This window comes from Berghia stephanieae, chromosome 8 (assembly GCF_034508935.2).
Source record: "Berghia stephanieae isolate SIO BIC M18660-M18661 chromosome 8, UCSD_Bste_1.3, whole genome shotgun sequence".
NCBI classification, from domain to species: domain Eukaryota; kingdom Metazoa; phylum Mollusca; class Gastropoda; order Nudibranchia; family Aeolidiidae; genus Berghia; species Berghia stephanieae.
The window spans coordinates 38,374,855-38,396,249 of record NC_088367.1 but is presented as its reverse complement, the minus strand read 5'-3'; the positions used below and the strand labels follow the sequence as shown (position 1 = coordinate 38,396,249).

The window sequence follows — 21,395 nt, the reverse complement described above, 5'->3', positions numbered from 1 at the left end:
GAATGAAACACTACAGATGAATGAGATAATGTGGTAGTTGAACGCCACTACCACATTATCTCATTCATCTGTAGTGTTTCATTCATCATGTTTTGTTGATAAAGGGGAAACCCGAGACGTTCATTTGATCTGTTTTTGTAATTAAATTGAAGCTTACATTCAATTTCACACTATTATTTATTTGTCATTATAGAAATTTTATGTAACACAAAAGTTTTTGTAATTAATGTGTGTGTCCGATCTCGGTGCACGTCCATCTGAATCATATCCACTCTGCATACATGCCGACCAGCTGACATTGTAGGCCCTCCAGATTCGAAACACGTTTCAATTTTTTTAGAAATAAGTTGGTTAGAAAGATTTGTCATTGTAAGGTGTTTCAGTACAGTTCAAGGAGTCAAAATATTGTGATTGTCGCTCACAAATTGGAAGGCCACTATACCCGGCTGGTGATTATGATATGAATTATTATTAATATTGAAGTATCATCATCATCATCATCATCATCATCATCATCATCATCATCATCAGCATCATCATCATCATCATCATCATCATTATTATTATTATTGATATTATTGTTATTATATATTATTATTATTTATTATTATTATTATTATTATTATTATTATTATTTATTATTATTAATATTGATATTATTACGATTAAAATGTATTCAAAACTTCTTATTTTAAATATTGGTGTTTATTTTGTCATGATCTTAGAGAAACTCACTTAGCAGAGATCATATTAATCTCAGTCCATGTTTGAATGGGACTTTTGATTGCTCCATGACTCGACACAAGGATAACTTGCTCTCTCTCTCTCTCTCTCTCTCTCTCTCTCTCTCTCTCTCTCTCTCTCTCTCTCTCTCTCTCTCTCCTTACCAACTGCATCAAAATCGTCACATTTGTTACGACACAACAATATACATTTTTTCTTATTCAGATTTATTTTGTACATATCACAAAATTTGAAGAATAATCTTTTTTTAATTAATAAGAACATAAAGTTGTTTTGTAGAGAGCTTGTTTGAGTTTTAAAAATCAATTTGTCTGCTGAGTAAGCCTGACATTTTGGGAAAATACTGAAAATGATCGGTAAGGAGAGAGTTAAGTAGGTAAGTAGTCCTTCAGAAACGTCGAGCCTGTGGAGCCTGCGTTTATCCCAGTTTCTATAGCGTGAAACGAACAATGCCAATTGCTTGTTATCCTTTGGATAAGACGCTAGTCTATCGCAAAGCACATTCCGCCAGACCTGACAGACCCAGCTACCCAATCACTACTGGGTGGACAAGGGGTTCAGAAAAAATCTTGACTGTGTCCAGTATCGAACTCGGCCCCTTTGCGTGTGAAGCAAGTGCTCTACCGACTGAGCTGTAAGGGCTCCCATAATTTGCTATTGGTAATCGGTGGCTCTTAGGCTGAAAGGGCAGAGTAAACAAGGAATTGCACTTCCATCAAGGAGTCCGGGGTTCGAGCCCTGCTGTCAGCACCTCATTCTCCAATTGAACAAGAATTGTCGACGCTATTACTTAATTTTGCACTCTGCTCTGCGACTGACCAGTGGGGTATTTATATATCTGGGTTTGTTTGGGGTTTTTTGGGGGGGTTTTTTCTGTTTTTTGGGGGGCTTTTGGGTTTGTTTTTTTTTTTTTTTGGGGGGGGGGGGGTTATTATTATTTTTTTGTGGGGGGTGGGGATAAATTCTAAAGAAAAACTAAATTTGAATAGAGGGATTTTGATCTATTTTATTGTTTAAAATATAGAGATCGATTGTAATTTTCTTTGTATATCTTTTTTCTGGTATGAGACGTCTTGTGTTTACCTCCTTTACACAAGGTGGAATCCGTTGGACCCGTGAAGGAATGTTTGTCTTCATTCATTCCAACTAGTTAAACGTGTATAACCCTTTTGTCTTAATACATTCAAAACTGGTGTATACGTGTTTCGCCCTATTTGCTCGACCCAGTAGTCAATCATTAAAAATCGTTGATGCTATGCGCATTGTCAAAATACTCATAACGTCCTCCAGCCGTGTATAATGTACCAATACACAAAACTAAACCTTAAAACTAAGCCTTAAACCTGTATAGCCTAATAATTATAATTTAGTGAAAATACTCATAAAAATGCTGGCTACAAACAATAACAAAGAGCTGAGTGACGTCAACTTCGTTCCTTTCATATTATTTGAGACACGAGCTATCAATACTCTTCAACAGTCGTAACGTCACTTCCTTCCTAATGACGCATGGTAACTTAGTAACACTGGCTCTAAACTATCGGAACAATGGCGGACGCCCGTATGAAATATTTCTCTGGCGAGCATAAAGGGTATCCAGAGGAAAAAAACACATACATTTGATCATGTTTTGACTTTTACACATTCTGATGACAAGGCATATGAAAAGTTCTAGCCGGCATGAAAAATAAAAAGTAATGATTTTCTTTGTTTAGAACCAAGATGGCCGCCGTTGTGGGCGCGTGACATCAGACTATTGAATCGTATTGTTACTGAACTTCATTCTCTTCTATTATTTATTTATTTTAAATTGCAGTGGAACTTGGATATATCAGGGAACGCGGACGAAACCCTAGATATATCTATTCACAACCGTGTCCAACTCAAATAATATACGGGTGAAAGATGGCACACAGGCACACACACACACACACACACACACACACACACACACTTATTTATATGTGGCAAATTGTTTTGTTTGTTTTTTTTTTTTGTAACACAAAGGCTCCGAAATCACTTGACCAATCGTCACCAAATTTTACATCATGTTTACAATTGGATTCAATAGTCTGATGTCACGTCGCCCCGCAACGGCGAGCAGCGTGGTTCTAAAAAAAAAAAGAACATTAGTACTTGTTATTCTTCATGCTTGCTAGAACTTTACATATGTCATGTGATCAAAATGTATAAAAGTCAAAACATGATCAAATTTATAATGTTTTTCTCCTCTGGATACACTTTTATGCTTGTCGGGGAAATATTTCATAAGGGCGTCCGTCATTGTTCCGTACAGTTTAGAGCCAGTTACTAAGTTACTATGCGTCATTACGATGGAAGGGACGTCATGACTGTTGAAGCCTATTAGTGGTTCCTCATTATTTTAATACATTCAATTTCTTAAAATGTATATGTCCCCGGCGCTATGAGAGGTGGACACCAATAAGTTAACGCAGTACCACTGGATATTGACTCCCGTGGGCAGTGAACCTGGGACGATGAGGGGCGGACAATTAATATTAATAGCAACTCTTGTAAAAAAAAATGATGTGGCAACTATTGGCAAGATTGCGGGGGGGGGGGGGGGGGGATTGCTAGGCAATGCCATTTTGCGAGCGTATTTTCTCAACTGTTACTTAAGTAGCATGAGCAATTGTAGGCCATGATTGAAGTTGGAGCCATTTAGAGGGCGAGAACAGTTTTGGAATTGAAGAAAAATGCTGTACAGACTTCTGTACTTCTGAGTACGACGAGAGAATGTGAGTAAAGAGCCTTTTCCAAGAACTCAACTATGCACTGCTCAGACTGAACTTGAACACTGTACAGTCCTGCCCGAAGGCAATTGGCATACCACAAGACCGCATAGCCTCACAAAAGTTTAACATGTATGATCGAAAACCAAGTGACGAAAGCACGGGTGACAGTTCCAGTTCAGCATTTACGAATAAAGAAACTGGGGCCGGGCTTTCCAATGAAGACATCAACGAATATAATTTTGCCATACTACTAGGCCCATAGTCGTGTTAAGGATATCAATAAGGTATTATTATTCAAAGAACATCAATCGTTTCGCAACTATCCTTTCTGTCCACTCACAGTCATGTCATGTGCAGTGGCGTGGGGCCATTGGATCGAATGGTGCCAGGCACCGTACCAATCTTTTAAAAATCATTAACAGCATAATTTAATTAAAAATAAAACTGAGAACTTTTAACTCCACTGTCTTTCGCCAACTCGCCAACAACATACTGCCTTTTTAGTCTCCACTCTATACAAGATCCCGAATCATGCACTGCGCCGACTCGTGTGTTGGTGACATCACTGCGCGAAGTAGTGACTAAATCAAACACCGTGGTGCAAAGCAATCCGAGCTCCAGTTAATGCTCTATCCATTAGTATCGCTACAGCTGATTGAGCGAGAAACTGGGTCGAATTATACTATCTTCAAATAGCGGAAACCCTCGACTTGTTCCAGGATCTGAGAGCTCCACCGTTGGACGGGGGGATGCGCCAAATTAGGGTAACTTCGGCCGTCCAAAATATTACATTAACTGTCAAAAACACTGATCATTGTCAAGTTTATTTGTAAGCAGCAAAGAAAGACAACATAAAACTTAAAAATATGACATATCAACCCCCCCCCCCCCCCCAACTCTTTTTCACGATTATTGAATAAAGTAATTCTTTGCAACGAAGCATTGTGGACGAATTTACCAACATTTTTCTTGCTTGTAGTGCCGAGTTGATGGTTACGTGTGTATGAGTGTTTATTTGTGTGTGTGTGTGTGTGTGTGTGTGTGTGTCTGTGTGTGTGTTTGTTTGTTTGTGCGTGTGTATTTGTGTGAGTCAGAGAAAGAAAGCGAAGATTGTCAACAGTTATACTTTGATGTGTTTTGAGATTTTTTAAGTACTTAAGTGGAGTGATTTTTTCTTTGTGATGCGTTAAGATCTGAACCTACCTTTTATTTGTGCAATCATTAATCGTAGTCCACTGATTTCCATTATTTGAGATATACTTTGAAGTTTTGTTTTGTTAAACAATGAATTGCAATGAATCAAGTTGACTCTTTACTTCACCGACCGTTTGGGAGATTGACACAAGATGACAAATTAGAAATAAAAAGACTAGTTCCTCACCAACCAACTGATTTTGAATAAACACAGGTGTGGAAATCTCGAAAACGCTCTTTTTCAGTGACATGGTATGACAGGCATGAATGGCTCACAGTTAGTTTAGAAAAAAAAAACGTTTCTTTTGTTTTTATTGTCTACTTTTTACAGATACAACAAACACTGACAAATCATGGACATCTATAGGCTATAGTGACCTTAACCACTTCCATCGTAATTCTTAACCTCCTGAACGTTGTTTTAGCACCCTTAAAAGAGTGAAAAATTTCTTGCGAAATTCAATGAAACACAGAGCGGTTAAATTCGTTAATGATTCTGTCAATTCATAAAGCTGAAATAGATGCCATTCCAAATTTCAATAAACACATTATAAAAAGATTTGCAGAGATGAAACATCGCCGTGCAGATTTTCTTTACAAGTACTAAAAGTAAGTAATTTCTGTCATAGGTTGTTTTTTTTTTTTTTCTCTTTTGATTTACATTTATCACATATTGATTGAATTATCGACCAAAACCAATCCTTTAAATGGTGGACAAAGAATAATTACAAAGACCTTTTCATACGGGACTTGTATCTCAGTGTTGTGGCTTGATGTTTTCATGAATTATTTGTTTTTGTGAGTTTTGTCCACTCGTAGAAACCATCGACCCTCTCCCCACCCTTCCAAAAAAGAGAGTTTTTAACATGTGCTCTCTCCTCTTAACTGTGTTCACTGTTTTAGAATTTTTTTTTTCTTCTTCTAATCATGGCACCACCATACGCCGTCAATACGCCACGCCGCTGGTCATGTGTCCATATTTTTAAAAATTTTAACAATTAAAAATGGTTTGTTTTTTCAATAAAATTGTTTCCTTAATCTAATTAATTGATGGGGGGGGGGGGGTGTGATCATCAAAACCTACGTGCACCTAGGTCTGACAACCCAATTCATTATGGGCTCATTGTCGTAATGGAAATATCAAAAAATGACGCTTGACCATTAAAACAATGTTGAACTAAGCTCATAATTGCATTCGGATATCAGACCTGCACAATATGTACACGCCAATCAAGATCAGGGGCCTCGACCCACAGTAGTCTGTGCTTCGGCCGATTTGGCTGAAATTTTGTCACGAGGAACTCGGACCATCGAACAGCCCTGTCGTCATTCCGTTGATGCAGCAGCGCTGGTAATTTTTTTCACTTAGATCTCTAGTTGTGCTTTCAAGAAAAAAAAAACTCTTGTGATAATGTGAATGTTTGAGAAAATTTAAAAGCATAAATCTGCTATTGCCATTAATGATTATACTAATACCTACATCTCTTATATTTTGTATTTATTTCCAATTCCATTGTATTTATTTTCCAACATTAGTCTGCACGTTATTATATTTCACTTTCTATAATGCATTACACAGTTCCTCCCCGCCTCCCCTCTTTTGACTTAATTAATTGCGTAGCTTTTATAAATATCTATTGTTCTATTTTAATTCGTGCTTCCTTACAAAGTAGCCCATTATTTCCTTGCCCATCACTGGCGGTCGGTCAATAGAGCGAAGTTGTTTTGTGCCGCCCTATATTTTCCGTAGATTAGCATGTCAACCAAACAAAAAACTTCAATTTTACAATTTTGATAAAATTAAAAATTTAGCACATACTGCTTTTTGTTTTGAATTTAATATTTGATGACTCGTGCGTCGCTCCGCGAAGGTAGCGTCAAATCGGCACGTTTCATCTTTCCCCCGTTGCCTGCGCGGGGTGACAATGAGCGGAGGGTGTGGTGTGGTGGGGAAGTTTTTTTTGTTTATATGAGCCAGTCTTCGTTTGGCCGTCCTGTCCTTATCCTATACTCCGTTGTACCTTGAAGAAAGTTAGTTACTACTCCCCAATCTCCCTCCACCCTCCCTCCCCAACTAACTATTGTCTTTCACTGCTAAAATAATTAGGCCAAGACGGCCAATCTAGCGATGCACGCCCTGAGGTCCTACTTGGGATAAATTAAAACCATATCAGTTTTATCACTGAAAGAAGAGGCTTTGCTTCACTTAGATATACGGATGAAGAGAATGGCAATAAATATATATTTTATCATTGTTTGTTTTGCTTAAATATATATTAAATATAAAAAAAGAACAGTAAACAAAGTATGCACCGAGAAGAGCCCCATGGTACTATAAATAAAAATCCCTGACCCCACGGAGTCCTTCATCCCCGCACACTCCCAACGATCCCTACTCAACTTGTATTGTGTGCATTGTCTAATACTAATAATAGTATAATTATAAAGATGTCGCTGATTGTGTGTGAAGTTAACAAGTGCTTTGCGTTTGGAATTAAATGTGGATTTTTAAATTCTATTATTCTAAAGTTGTGTGTCATACCGTTAGTCGTTAGTATTCAGAGAAAAGTATTATCGCTGTTGTCATTGTTTATGAAACCTACCTTTTTTATCTTGAATCATTTTATTTTAAAAAGTTATTTCTGTAATTTGTAACCAATCATGAATCATGTTGATTTTTTAATTGATAATCAATTCCGACACTTATCCCTCAAGAGAAAATAGTGGTGAAAGATTTAGGTCCACACAAACCAGTGAATTTTAACTTAGTTTCTAACACTCCGAGGAGACAGCGCCGATTGAATAATGATTATTTTTAAAATGTTGAATGGCTTACTGCCAGTGAAAGCCGTAAAACGCTTCATTGTTTTTATTGCTTGATTTTTGGTGATGTATGCATAACGGACAACAGGAGGATTCAGTGATATTGCGCACATCTCTCAGGCACTGAAGAAACATTCTGAATCAAATAGCCATGTCACAGATGCTGTTAAATATAAACTTTTCAACGTTGTAGATATAAGAAATCAGTTGGAAACAGGACATGCTGCGTCTGTGAGTCGTTATAATGAACAGGTGAAAGTTACCAGACAAGTTTTGTCCAAGATAATTGATGCTCTTTTGTGAGTACGTCTCGCTAATATTCTAACACACACACACACATACACGCACACACAAATACACGCACATATATGCAAACAATTGCAATACCGCCCTCCACACACACACACACACACACACATACACACATACACACACACATACAAAGTAGGTCAAATTAAGTTAAATTAACTAGACCAATAAAATTTGATTCTGTATTTCGGATTTGTGCCGCCTTAAATACAATGTGACCAACCGCCCCTGTTGCCCATCAACGTTTTTGTTTATTCATCTTATCAACGCACTACCACATTATCTCATTCATCAGTAGTGTTTCATTCATCCTGTTTTGTTGATAAAGGGGAAACCCGAAACATCCATTTTATCTGTTTTCGTATATTAAATTGAAGCTTATATTCAAATCCACATTGTTATTTGTTTCTTCGAGCTGCGAACAGCAACATTTACATCACCTTTAATAAAAGGAGACAACCCCTAGGAAATAAAAACACCTGGCAAACTGGCGAGTCTTCTCCCCCCCCTTCTCCAATGATGATACCATTTAAGCCTAGATTCGAGAGCCTAGATTTAGTTGGTCCAAAGAACCAAAATCAGTGGATTTACAATACAATTAAATCATTTATGAAAAAAAATGAAAAAGTAAAAAGTCACAACTTGGGCCTTGCAAAACTGATGAATTTTTCGCTTATTATCTGAATCTAGTGATTTTTAAAAACAAAAATAGTGAATTTGGCAATCATGTGTTTTAGCAAAATTCTCTCTGGCAATCCATTTTGTTATCCATCCAGGATGGACCATCCTTTCGTTTTTCCTTTTTCATTTCTAGTTAGAGAATTTCTTGTGACATGGAAAAAAACAATGTCGATAGATAACTTAAGGCCTGCACCTATTATTTTAAAGTAAAACAAATGTGATTTACAGGGCCATTTACAGTTCACTTTTTTGTCTAGCTAAGCATATTATCTCCCAAAGGCATGGCATAGGCTTGCTCTGAAAAAGAACAGCAAAGGCAAACGACTGGACTGCTGAAATATCGGGATCAGAATTGAATGTGAAACCTTCCTCTACTTTATTTCTAATGCTTTTGAACATCCAACAACCACATCATGGAATCAGCACTAATTATAAAGTCAAAGTTAAAGCAAGATCAAGAAGATAATTTATCAAAGAATCATAATTCGGTGGTTCTTGAAAACTGTGTGAAAACGGACCCTAGACCTACTAAAACTCAAACTCGAGAGCTGTCACTGTCAGAAACTTCTCCTCCACCATTTGTTATCAATGATAAACTAGAAAAAAATGAGTTGATGACTAGGTCTCGAAATATTTTCCATGCTGACCAAGATGAGTATCCTCATGTTAATGTTGAACTTGAAGTAGACGAGATAGACACCGACACCAAGGATCCACCCGACCCTTTTTTGGAATACAGTAGAAATAGAAATGCGAACGTTGAAGTTGAAGTTGAGGAAGAGATAAACATTGATTATCGATCTGTTCGTCATTTCAACGTTGATAACCCGGAGAACACAGTGTCAGTTGAGATTTTTTCATCATCTATTGTAAAATCCAACCAGGTGAGAATCTTTTCTGAAATTGAAAGAGAGAATATATATAAAATTTTAATAGCCTACAACTACAACTACAATGACATCAACATCATCATTTAATAATTTAATGAGGTATGAACTTCCATTCCACTCTTGAGAAAATCCATACCTGAGCCTCTATATATAGGCAGGACTTCCTTAGTTTCACAGTACTTTTATTATACAGTCCACTCCGGATAATCGCAACTCGGTTAATTGCAACATTTTCCAAGAAACGGATTTTTCTACCTCGAAAAATGGTAAATTAAAAGAAATCAATCAAACAAAATTTCAGGATTAAATTTCATCATGGGTGAAATCATGACAGGTTGAAGAATGGAGAGTGGGCGAGGTTTAATGCTACTGTGTCACCACTCTGTTAGAGACAAAAGAGGATGGGCTTTGTTTGTTTTTGTCTTTAAGGGTTTTACGGCGCTTGCTACACATTAAGGTCATATCAGCGCCAGTAAAAAGGAAGAAAATGGGATAGTAAAACGTTCTAGAATTACAATTAAAGCACAAAAGAAAAGGTGAGACAAAGGGGAATTGGTTCAAATAAGGAACAGATGTAGATTCCAAGAGCACACCGTCAAAGTACTTAGTTTGAGATCACCTAAAAGTCTCATCCAGACACAAGCACAGGTCCCAACTAATAAGAGGAATACACTCAAATGTTTACAAATCATATAATATAATATGTAAACTAAATATAATACAATGCATAACAGAGAGATGATTTACAAGGATAACTTCTCCAAATTGTAACTATACTTTCGACTGTTTCCCAGCCGAGGAACTTTGGCCAGGGTCAGGACAAAACTAAGTAATCTCATTCCAAGACAACGACAGGAAACAATTGGAAAACGGGTATGGGGGGATAGAAGACACATCATGTGTACCTCCCTGCCCACTATGCTGTGTCTTGAAGAATCGAGAGTGAGCGAGGTTTAATGCTACTGTGTCACCACTCTGTTAGAGACAAAAGAGGATGGGCTTTGCAGCATGGGTTTTTGCGGTCATATGTGAAGTCGTGATAAATCTCTATTGCCTCATTCAATAAGAATCTTTATCTTTAACTGATTCGCTTCCATTTTTGGAAACTTTTGAGCAACACGTTTATAAACATCTTGTCAAAGCAAGAAAACTGAAGATCCTTGATTTTAGGATTTCTTAAAAATCTAAAGTGACTTAAGCCTGTAAATCCTGGTTATCACTTGGTATCCAATTCATAAACATGTATGTCAAATGCTGAGATATATGTTATAGCATGCAGCGTTTACTAAGAGTGCATCTATCATCTATTGATGTCCTTGTTCATGATACAATGACAAAAGCCTGTATAAATAATGTGAGATATGCATGCAAAAACCCTGTATAACAGCAAATGCATATATAAGTCCAGGTCTATATTTTACTTTTTTATACATCTAAAGTGATAGAATAAAGAAAGACCAAATTGGTACCAAATTTATATCAATTCTTCGCATGGTTATTGTACAAAAAAATTTAATGAGATTTGAACAGTTTTTTGGCTCTCTTGTAAAGTTGTGTTTTGTCATTTTATAGGGTTTTATCATTGCACGGCAAAATTCTGACTAAAATAAAAAGATAGAATAAACAAACAACTGGTTACTGAAAGCTAGATTGGAGCATAACATACAAATGTTTATCATTTCCACTCCTTCCTCTTTTTTACCTGTTTCTGTACCACTCCAGGATCTTAGACGTGGCAATAGAGATGACCGAGGATCTTCAATAGATTGTGATGAGTCCACTCCTCACCATGAATCAGGTTCACGTGTTACGGTTGCTGGCCCAGAGAGAGGTAATTTATGTTTCTGTGCAAAACAGTCAGACTAACTTTTATATAGTCTCACAAAACTGTCTCCCTTCTCTACTGTAAAAATTTATTTAAGAAAATGAATATATGTAACGGATTTTTTAAAAGAACAAAATACGGGAAAGTTTCAACACAAAACCCTTCTTCAGCCAACAGCAAAAAACAGTGGGTTTTTTCTGACCCCTCTGTCCACCCAGAACTAAATTGGTAGCTGAGTCTATTTGATCTGGTGGAAAGTACTTTGCAATAGACTAGCATCCTATCCAGAGAGTAGCAAGTAATTGTAATTGTCCTTTTCATGCAAAAGAAACTGGGATAAACTCCAGCTCCATGGGCCTTTTGGCTCTGAAGTACTACTACTACTACTACTACTACTTTGTTATAGTTTAAAGTATGCTCTTCTGTGTATGTTATTTTGGGGACTGGGAAAATTATTTCTTTTCCTCATGTGCTAGTCCTTGGTAAATAAACAGTAAAATAAATAAGAATAAGATACCTTTTATTCACACTCAGCGGACATTTTCTTTAGACTTTATCTTGAAAAAGAATGATATATCAGCTGCAGTGCAGCACATCAAAGAGAGTAATTGGGCCTATGTTTCTTTCTCATTGGAGCTCCCAGTAGCTCAACTGGGTCTGTTAGATCTGATGGAAGGTCCTTTGCGATAGACTAGCTTCCTAACCATTTGGTTGCAAGCTATTGTTATGGCCACCTCTATTTGCAGTAGTACTGCGAATAGTAGATAGTGTTCATTTTCATTATTCGCAGTAGTACTGCAACTATAGTCAGATTTTTATTAAGTGGCGCGTGTTTTTCTTCTTTTTCTCAGCTGCCCCCCAATGCATAGCTGCCAAAATTTTTAGGAACCTCTGAATCAATTTGTCTTAATAAAAAAATATTTTTTCATGAATTTTAAAACAATAGGAAAGGATTTCGTTTATTACAGCTATATTAAAATCGATAACAGGTGAGGATCGGAATTCCTAGAAGATTTACATTATCAAAATTAAGAATTTTCTGCAAATCCATTTTGAAGGAATTCGTTTAAACTGGAGTGTTCGGTTAGTTGAAGCTTAAACGATATACTTGCAGTATTTGAATATGAAGCAACGATTGGCAATTATTAACTATCAGACATCTACATTTTGTAACTATCAATACACATTACTGGTGAATACAAAGGAAAGTGAAGATAACGCGCTTCCAATATAATTTTGATTGCAAAAGTTTGAGAAATAGCATTGTTTATGCCAAAGAGGATTACATAAATTTATGTAGACTGGTCAAAAGTAAAAATTCATCAATTATGAGACAGTGTCTCCACAAATATGTGTTCAACATTAACAACAACAACTACAACAACAACCAAGAAATACTGGACACATCAATCAGCACAGTCTGATGACGAGGAAAATGAAAGGACTACAGAAAGATTCCGAGCATTACTCTATCCAATGAAATATAATTTTCCTCTAGTTTGCGAAGGTTGAGGCATGCCTTTTCTCAGTCTACTCTTTATCATTTATTGCCTCGTTGGTGAGAGTAAATTTGGTGTTCCTCCTCTCAATCTTTCCCTCTACTTAGGCCCAATGACCTTGATTGGATTGCGCTCACAGTGATATGGGGGAAGTCTCTCAACCTCATGTCAAAACTCCCAGATTAGACAGTCTGCTTTGAAAGCTGTTTCTGTTTTATTTCTTTTTTTTTTACTAAGGAGTATAGTTAGCATTTTGATAAATGGTCAGAATATGTAGTACTGTCTGATTGAAACCATGACATCATGTCGGCTTTTATAATTGCCATAGTTGGAGCCTTAAAGTGACCATGGGCCAACGAATGGTAGCGTTGTCCAATACAATACAGCTGGGTGCTTCAATGGAGGGCAGCAAACGATATTTAGTCAGTCTTAAAACACCCTTGCATTGACTCCAGAATAATATTCCAGATGATGCAGAGAAGAAAAAATGGCATGGCATCCTTTTAAATATCCAATATCATCACCACCTGCAAGAATAACAATGATTCTCTGTCCAGAACCCATGGGCCTTTTTCTGCTTGAATAATCAGACGTCCAATATTTTTTCGGATGTATATTTATGCTCACCCATACATCTTTGGATGATATCCACATCAAAGTTATCTATGATCTGTTTCCTGCCACGTCGTTCTACACTGGTGATCTCTCTGTCGTATTTCGATAACGATCTTATCATGGTTGATTGTGAAATTCCAAAACCATTGCCGTCCTCTTTAATGACTTATCGATAGATACAAGAAGACTAGTATAGAATCACTATTTCAAATGATTTAAAGCGAGAGATTTCATATCAGTCTTTGGTAATTGCGACATGATGTAGATAATATGCCATAAATAATAAATTCAAAATTTAATACAAACTACATATGTGGTATGTTTATAACATTTCAAGCAAATTATTATTATTTGGAAAGAAGTATGACGTGAACTCATAATCACTACGTCAGCACAAAATTTTTTGGAAATCCGATGAATTCATTCTTACTTTGTGGTGCGTAACTTTTTTCATTTTTTTACAGTGTAAAATCTCTAATTTTATGTCAGCTGTTTTAAAGTAGTTTTTTATAGGTCTTAAAACTTTTTTAATATGGCATCAATACGATCCAAAATCTAGATTCAGTTAAGACAAATTGATTCAGAGGTTGACACAAATTTTTACAACTTTTGATAGAGGGACAGCTGAGAAAAACCAGAAAAACACGCGCCATTAATAAAAAATATGACTATAGAAGATATTCATTTCAGTTATTTGCAGTAGTGCTGCAAATGCTGGTTCATTCTGTATTTGCAGTAGTAGCCTTTGAGCCTAGCGCTTTATTGTATCGAGGATTGGGTGCAAAATATATATAAACTACATTATTATTACAGTAAAATTACTTTAAACCGAAAGAAGCTAAACCGAAAAATACCTTAAACCGCAAAGAATTTAATAAATTGTACTAGCTTCTTCATTATCTTTGTACTAATTCTTACGATGAACCGAAATACTTCTAAGCAGGACTTTCTTTAAACCGAAACAACTTGAGAGCACCTTCCCTTTTTCTCTCTCTATTTTTCTTCAAAAATTCGGGAAGGAGACCACACGTAATAATGCCCGGCAATATTAAACAAAGAGCATAAGTATAAGATGAGGGTGATGGGTGGGGGGGGGGGGGGGGTAGCCAAACACTTCAATCACTGCCTTGGACTTCATATACTCTATAGATATCACTGATCACTGCACTTGGGCTTGGCCAACACCACAATGGCACAGACTGGAAAAGGAAGACAGCGGGTGACTGGCAGGCGAAAAATGAGGAAAGAGGGGAGTTGGGGTGTAGAATCACGCAAGCGAGATGTTCTCACTCGTGTGTTGATGCTTTGGAACTGACTGGATTTTCAACACGACAATAAGGAGGGGGGTGGTACACAACTTACCATTGACATGCCATTTCATTTCCACTTTGTTTAAATGTGTGTGTGTGTGTGAAGGGGGGGGGGGGGGGGTAGGTTCGATGTAATTAGGCCTTTGAAACTAATGGCTTTTCAACAAAAGAGAGATGTGTAGTAGACAGCTTAGCATTTACACGCCTTTTCATTTCTACTTCACTTCACCTCTGAGTAGCTGCGCATCATTTATTATCAATTATCGCACAAGAACTTTCCATCTTATTTTAGCTTTGCATTTTATTAAAAGATGTCTAAAAGAAAGCACTATTCTTACACGTTGGAGTTTAAAATCAAAATACTATGTGAAGTCGATGAAAAAAAAGTTGATCAAGACGGAGATATGTAAAATACACGGCATCCCGAACTCAACTCTTTCAACAATTTTGATTTGAAAACAAAACCCCCAAAAATATTTTAAAACACACAAAAAATAAAAAAAATAATAAAATAAATAAATAAACATTTTTTAAGGTTACGAAGACGGCATTTATTCAACAACTCCATTTAAGGGGAAACCCATGATACGATTAAATGAGCAAATTCCTTAAATAGTTACTACCCTTGAAAAACATTGCAAAACGGGAACTTGCTTTAAACCAAAATGTCTTTAAACCGAAATGGTTTAGAAGGTCCCCAAAATTTCGGTTTAAAGTAATTCTACTGTATTATTATTTTTATTATTATTATTATTGTTGTTGTTGTTGTTGTTGTTGTTGTTGTTATTATTATTATTATTATTATTATTAATTTTTAAGGAATTATTTCTATTATTATTATTTTGTATTTCGTTGACAATAACGATGTGTTTGTTGTTTTGTAGTGATGGTGGTGTTGAGGTGCTGGTTGTGATTGTTGTGGTGGTGTTGATGATGTAGAAGTGGTAGTGATGATGACTATACGGATAATGATGATGATGTAATGGTGGTGGCGGTTGCTGTAGTTTTGATAACGGTGTGGTAGCTGTGGTAGTGGTAGTAATGATGATGATCTGATGGTTGTGGTTGTAGTAGTGTCAGTGGTAGCGATGATTATGAGAAGGACAATGATGTAAAGGTGGTGGTGGTTGCTACAGTTTTGATAACGATGTGGAGGTTGCTGTGGTAATAGTAGTAATGATAATTTGCCGGTGGCTGTAGTATTAGAGGTAGTTTATTGATGTTAACTTTTATTATTTGCAGGAGCACTGAGATATGAGTCATGAGCATTGGCGAGTGTATGTGTGAGAGCGAGCGAGAGATTCCTGGAACATTATAAAATATATTTAACTAACTGTAAATAATACAATAAATGGGGTCGGAACTATGCTCATTTAAGTAAGCTGATAGATTTCAAGATGTGAACGAATGATCAAGTCAGATAGGTGGGGAAATTTTCGTAGATTGGATTGGGGTAAAAAAAAACAACAAAAAAAACACGATCTTGTCGTTTCAGACTTGAATGAAAAGTTGAAATGTTCAAAATTTCAGTTCTAAGTCACACAAAATGTTTCAATCATCCCTCTTCTTTCCTTCTCAAACTAACACACTCTCATTCAACTTGCAAATACAGTGTTGTGTTCAGTGAGGGGACAACGACTAATTTTCAAAGACAGGAGAGCGCTTCTACTACTGCGAATAGTGATTCTGCCATGAAACCACTATTCGCAGTACTACTGCGAATAAGCACTTTGTATTGTTATTGTCTGTTTCAAGATATAGAAACTGGGATAACCTCTTGCAATATGGGCCAAATGGCTCTGAAGGACTTTTTAAAATTACTTTTTTCTCTCTCAGCAGTAAAACGATCAGATATCTCGCCCTGTTTCAATGAATTTCTTAAAAACTTTCTTAGGAAATGTGTAGAATACACCATGAATTACAATGATGAGGATGGATAAATTATAAAACAATTTAGTTTTTAAACATACTGTATTAAGATAGGCTCAAGAATAGTGGAGAATACTTTATCTCATTATATATAACACTTTTCTGTTTTGTTCTCTTTTCTCTGTTTCTCTCAAAATTATTATTTTTCTTTTTTTTTTGTTTCTTTTTTCAGATATCAATATTGACAACTGTGGTGTGTCTTTGAAAGATGAATGTGTGGAATCTCAAGTTTCTGCTGACAAGATGGTTTCGAAATTGTCAACTGCCCAAAAAGAATCTGATAAAGATTGTGACACAGATATGTCTTCCAAACTTCCACCCCTAAAATCTTTTCCAAGTGGTGAAGGGATGAATGCTCACAACTCACAAACTGATGCAGACTTGAAAGATTCGACTGTGATAAAGCCGTATAGATGTCATTGTGGAACACAATTTAAAAAAAGAAAATATTTCATAGAACATTTAAAAACTCACAAGTCAGGAAAGAGGTTTGAATGTCATATTTGCGGAAAGATACTTTTCCAGCAGAGAAGTTATATAGGACATTTAAAAGTTCATACTTCTGGAAAGCCTTACCTGTGTGTTACTTGTGGGAAAAGATTTAGTTATAAAGCATCCTATAACTTTCATATGAAAAGCCATGAGAACAAAGATTCTGATGAAAAGACATGTGCAACAAAGTCTATATTAAGAGATCATACAAAAATTCATACTGGAGAAGAGCGTTATAAATGTCATACATGTGGAAAGGAGTATGCCCATAAGGCAACCTTTCAAAAACATGCAAGAAGTCATTACATAAAACAGCAAAGTAAATGTCTTAATTGTGGAGAGGTATTTGACAGTGATTTAGACTTTGAAGTCCATTCAAAAATGCACATTAAACTGGAGCCATATAGTGAATGCTCTTGTGGAGAGACATTTATTGATGTTAAAAGTTCTATCAAACACAAATTATCCCACATCAGAGAAATGCAATATAAATGTGTTTTGTGTGGAGAAGTTTTTGGTAGTTATGTAGACATCGAAGTCCATACAAAAATCCACGCTAGAGATAAGGCTAATAAGCATTGCAATGGTAACAAGACATTTGCTCTTCGTCATAGGAGAAATCGTAAAGGTGACGAGACAGGTGTTCATGGGGGAAATCCTTTTGAATGCCTTACTTGTGGAGAAGTATTTGATGAGTATCGAGCTTTGCAACGGCATATGAGAGTCGCTCACTATCATCGCCGCAAATATACCCGGAAACTGCGGAATTCTCCTTGATTTACCAACCATCTCCTGCTCTCCCTGAGGTTATTACAATCTCCTGGATTTACCAACCATCTCCTGCTCTCCCGTAGGTTATTACAATCTCCTGGAAATTTATAGATTAAAATTTTGTTGAAAATTTTCAGTTGCTAATTTATACAATTAACAGATGCGTCACAAAAAAAAGACCATAAATATTTGATTTTAAATCACATCACTAATTTCAGTTGGTTATAAAATCCCCATTATTCGCTAATACTTAAAAAAAAATAATTTGAGGATTTGCATAAAAATATGCTTATGAGAGCGTATGGGATATACCCTTTGAATGTTCTCAAATCTTATTCATTCACATACGTTTACTATTTATTCCAGGGAGGTGAAAATAAAATTTAATTAGCATCTTTGATAAGGAGGTGATAGAAGGAGTGGACTAAAAAATAAGAAGCAAAAATGAATAGACCCTATATTATAAATATATATATATTATAACAGATTAAAAACAGAACAAAAAACAAAACACAGACCTTTAAAGAGAGGATGTACCGAATATTTCTCTGTCGTCGATCTGTTTTTTTTTTTTACTAATGTATTTGTTTCTATTGTTTTGTTTGGGTTTTTTTTGTTGTTGCCTGAAGAAGGGTTTTGAACCTGCTCTCCCGTAGGTTATTACAATCTCCTGGAAATTTATAGATTAAAATTTTGTTGAATATTTTCAGTTGCTAATTTATACAATTAACAGATGCGTCACAAAAAAAAGACCATAAATATTTGATTTTAAATCACATCACTAATTTCAGTTGGTTATAAAATCCCCATTATTCGCTAATACTTTAAAAAAAATAATTTGAGGATTTGCATAAAAATATGCTTATGAGAGCGTATGGGATATACCCTTTGAATGTTCTCAAATCTTATTCATTCACATACGTTTACTATTTATTCCAGGGAAGTGAAAATAAAATTTAATTAGCATCTTTGATAAGGAGGTGATAGAAGGAGTGGACTAAAAAATAAGAAGCAAAAATGAATATATTATAAATATGTATATATTTATATTATAACAGATTAAAAACAGAACAAAAACCAAAACACAGACCTTTAAAGAGAGGATGTACCGAATATTTCTCTGTCGTCGATCTGGTTTTTTTTTTTACTAATGTATGTTTCTATTGTTTTGTTGTTTTTTTTGTTGTTGTTGCCTGAAGAAGGGTTTTGAACATTCCGTGTTTGGTATTTTGTTCTCTTTTGAAGCTGTTATATTCATTTTTGTTTATTGCTTAAAAAGATAAATGTTACAGGTTATTTCCCTTTAAGGAACTTTTTGTAGCTGTGTAGTCGAGGTAGGCTTGTATTTTTCTTTCTTGCTTTGTACTGGCACTGTTTCATACACAATTTTTCAGATCTTTAAATGAATAAATATACACCATTTGTATGTGTGCTCATGTTGTTAATGTCAATGTTTAAAAGCGGGTGGTTGGATGGGAGCATCACCCTTGAATCATATACCTATGATGTTCGCATGGGTGTACGATCCGATAGTGATGTCGTTTCTTCTTCTCTTTACTAGCCTATCCTGCTTCTTTGGTTTGTGATTGTATTTTTGACAGGGGATATTTTTTTTTCTGTAAATCTCCTGCCTGTTTGTTCTTGGTTATTTATAATTTAGCTTTTGATATCTTTAGGTTATGATTTTGATTTACATTTGTACTATTTTTGTTAGATTGCTTGTTTTTTTTGTTTCAGCGGTCTCTCATATAACCTCAATTGTGTTGGAAGAGACCTAAAGCAACAAACAAAAAAAAACAATGTTTAAAAGTTTGAATTCGTCGCCATTTAGAGATTCTCTTTACTTCTACTTCCAAGAGGCCATTATATTGCACCACTGTTGAAACACATTGCTATGGATCGGTAACACTGCAATCTCCCGCATTTGACTAAATAATGAAGTTAATTTTTTTATTTATCTCCCTGATTTTTATCCCAAACTCCCTCTCAACTGATGTGCCAGGTTAGCACATGCATGCTTGAGAAAGGTCTCATAGATTAAATGTATTATTTGCGGAAAGGCATTTTCTTGAAATTCTAGGTTAAAAACACATTTATACTGGAGAAAAGCTGTATTTTATTCATGGCTTACTTGTCGAAAAGCCTAAGCGTATTCCGAAAGATCAAACTTTAACAAGCATTCAAATGAGTCGTCTGAGAGAAGGGCTGTTAATGTTAAAATGTTTTGAGTGTAGAATGAGTTTTGATAGAAATACAGAATGACAAAGCCATGCAACAGTGCACACTAAATTGTTTATGTAATCACAGCTTTGAACTGCATAGAGCAGAGATGGAGATGATTATAATAAAACACAGGTTGCAATTTGTGTTGTAGTTGTAAAGCAAATACATATGATGTACTCATACTGGGCCACATTCCCTTGGTGAGACAAAGTGAGACATCGATAAGCTAGCTTAGGTGGTGCTGGCACAAACGTTCACAATCCAAGCCCCTCGACCACTATGGTGCTCCCTCATATTCCAAAGATATTATAAGTTCTTGTCACTTATAGCATGAGTGAGCAATATGATGCTAGTTAGTGAACGCATGTGCAAACTGCAGTTCATTTTAAGCTACTATTTAACTATGTGGCTTTTTGTCTCGCTGTCTCACCTACTGAACACGCACCAGTAGTCGATTAGCTGTTTGTTTTTTCAATTGTTATGGATGTGTTTGTGTGCTTTTATATATATATGGACCATGTCAATGGTAAGCATTGGATTCCGCAAGACACAAACACATTGATACAACATATGTTCATACAAATACACACACACATATATATATTTTTTTAAAAAATTATGCCCTTCCACCACGACATCATAAGATATCGGCGCCTAGGCATTCCATGAAGGAATATAGATAATTCATCAAACAAGATGTGTGATTTCAACAGGAATCACCCATGTTGTCCAAGTGAGCAAACTGGGGTTTAATAATCTTGCCCAAGGAAAAAAAACGAAAGTGCCTGAAGCAGGGCTCGAACCCGATATATGTGGGGGGGGGGGGGCGAAGTGGCCGAGTGGTTAAGGCATTGTACTGTGACCCGGCACTTTTTTTTTTTTCCTTGGGCAAAATTATAAAACCCCCAATTATATATATATGTATGTGTGTGTTTGTATTTGTATGAACATATGTTGTATTAATGAGTTTGTGTATTGTGAAATCCAATGCTTACCATTGACATGGTCCATCATCAAAGCCTTTTGGTTATGTGAATGGATGATAGACATTGTCCTTTTAATTAATCCTCATCTTCACTTGCTTGACAATCATTGACAACTTGTATGCATCCGGTCTTCCATTCCTCCTTTCTTTATTTCAAACTCAAACAATGTATGATTATGATGCAACGAAGTGATGAATAGTGTAATATGTAGATTGTACCTTGTCTGACACTATTTACTTTCACTTTCACAAATATCACCATTGTAGATAATGGTGTCAGTGCGTCACGTGGAATATTAATAAAGACATTTATGCTTTCAAACATGATGACTTGTCTTCATTTTTTGCA

The 21,395-nt window shown here is 35.9% G+C and overlaps 1 protein-coding gene across 1 annotated transcript; it reads left to right on the top strand.

Moving 5' to 3' along the window:
• The first annotated feature begins 8,576 nt into the window (after positions 1–8,576).
• LOC144978631 (uncharacterized) lies at positions 8,577–21,368 on the top strand. The gene is made up of 3 exons (XM_078924930.1): positions 8,577–9,391; positions 11,120–11,228; positions 16,748–21,368. Exons 1-3 carry the CDS (start codon positions 8,921–8,923, stop codon positions 17,842–17,844), a joined length of 1,677 nt encoding a protein of 558 aa, XP_078781056.1. The 5' UTR covers positions 8,577–8,920; the 3' UTR covers positions 17,845–21,368.
• Positions 21,369–21,395: the final 27 nt, after the last annotated feature.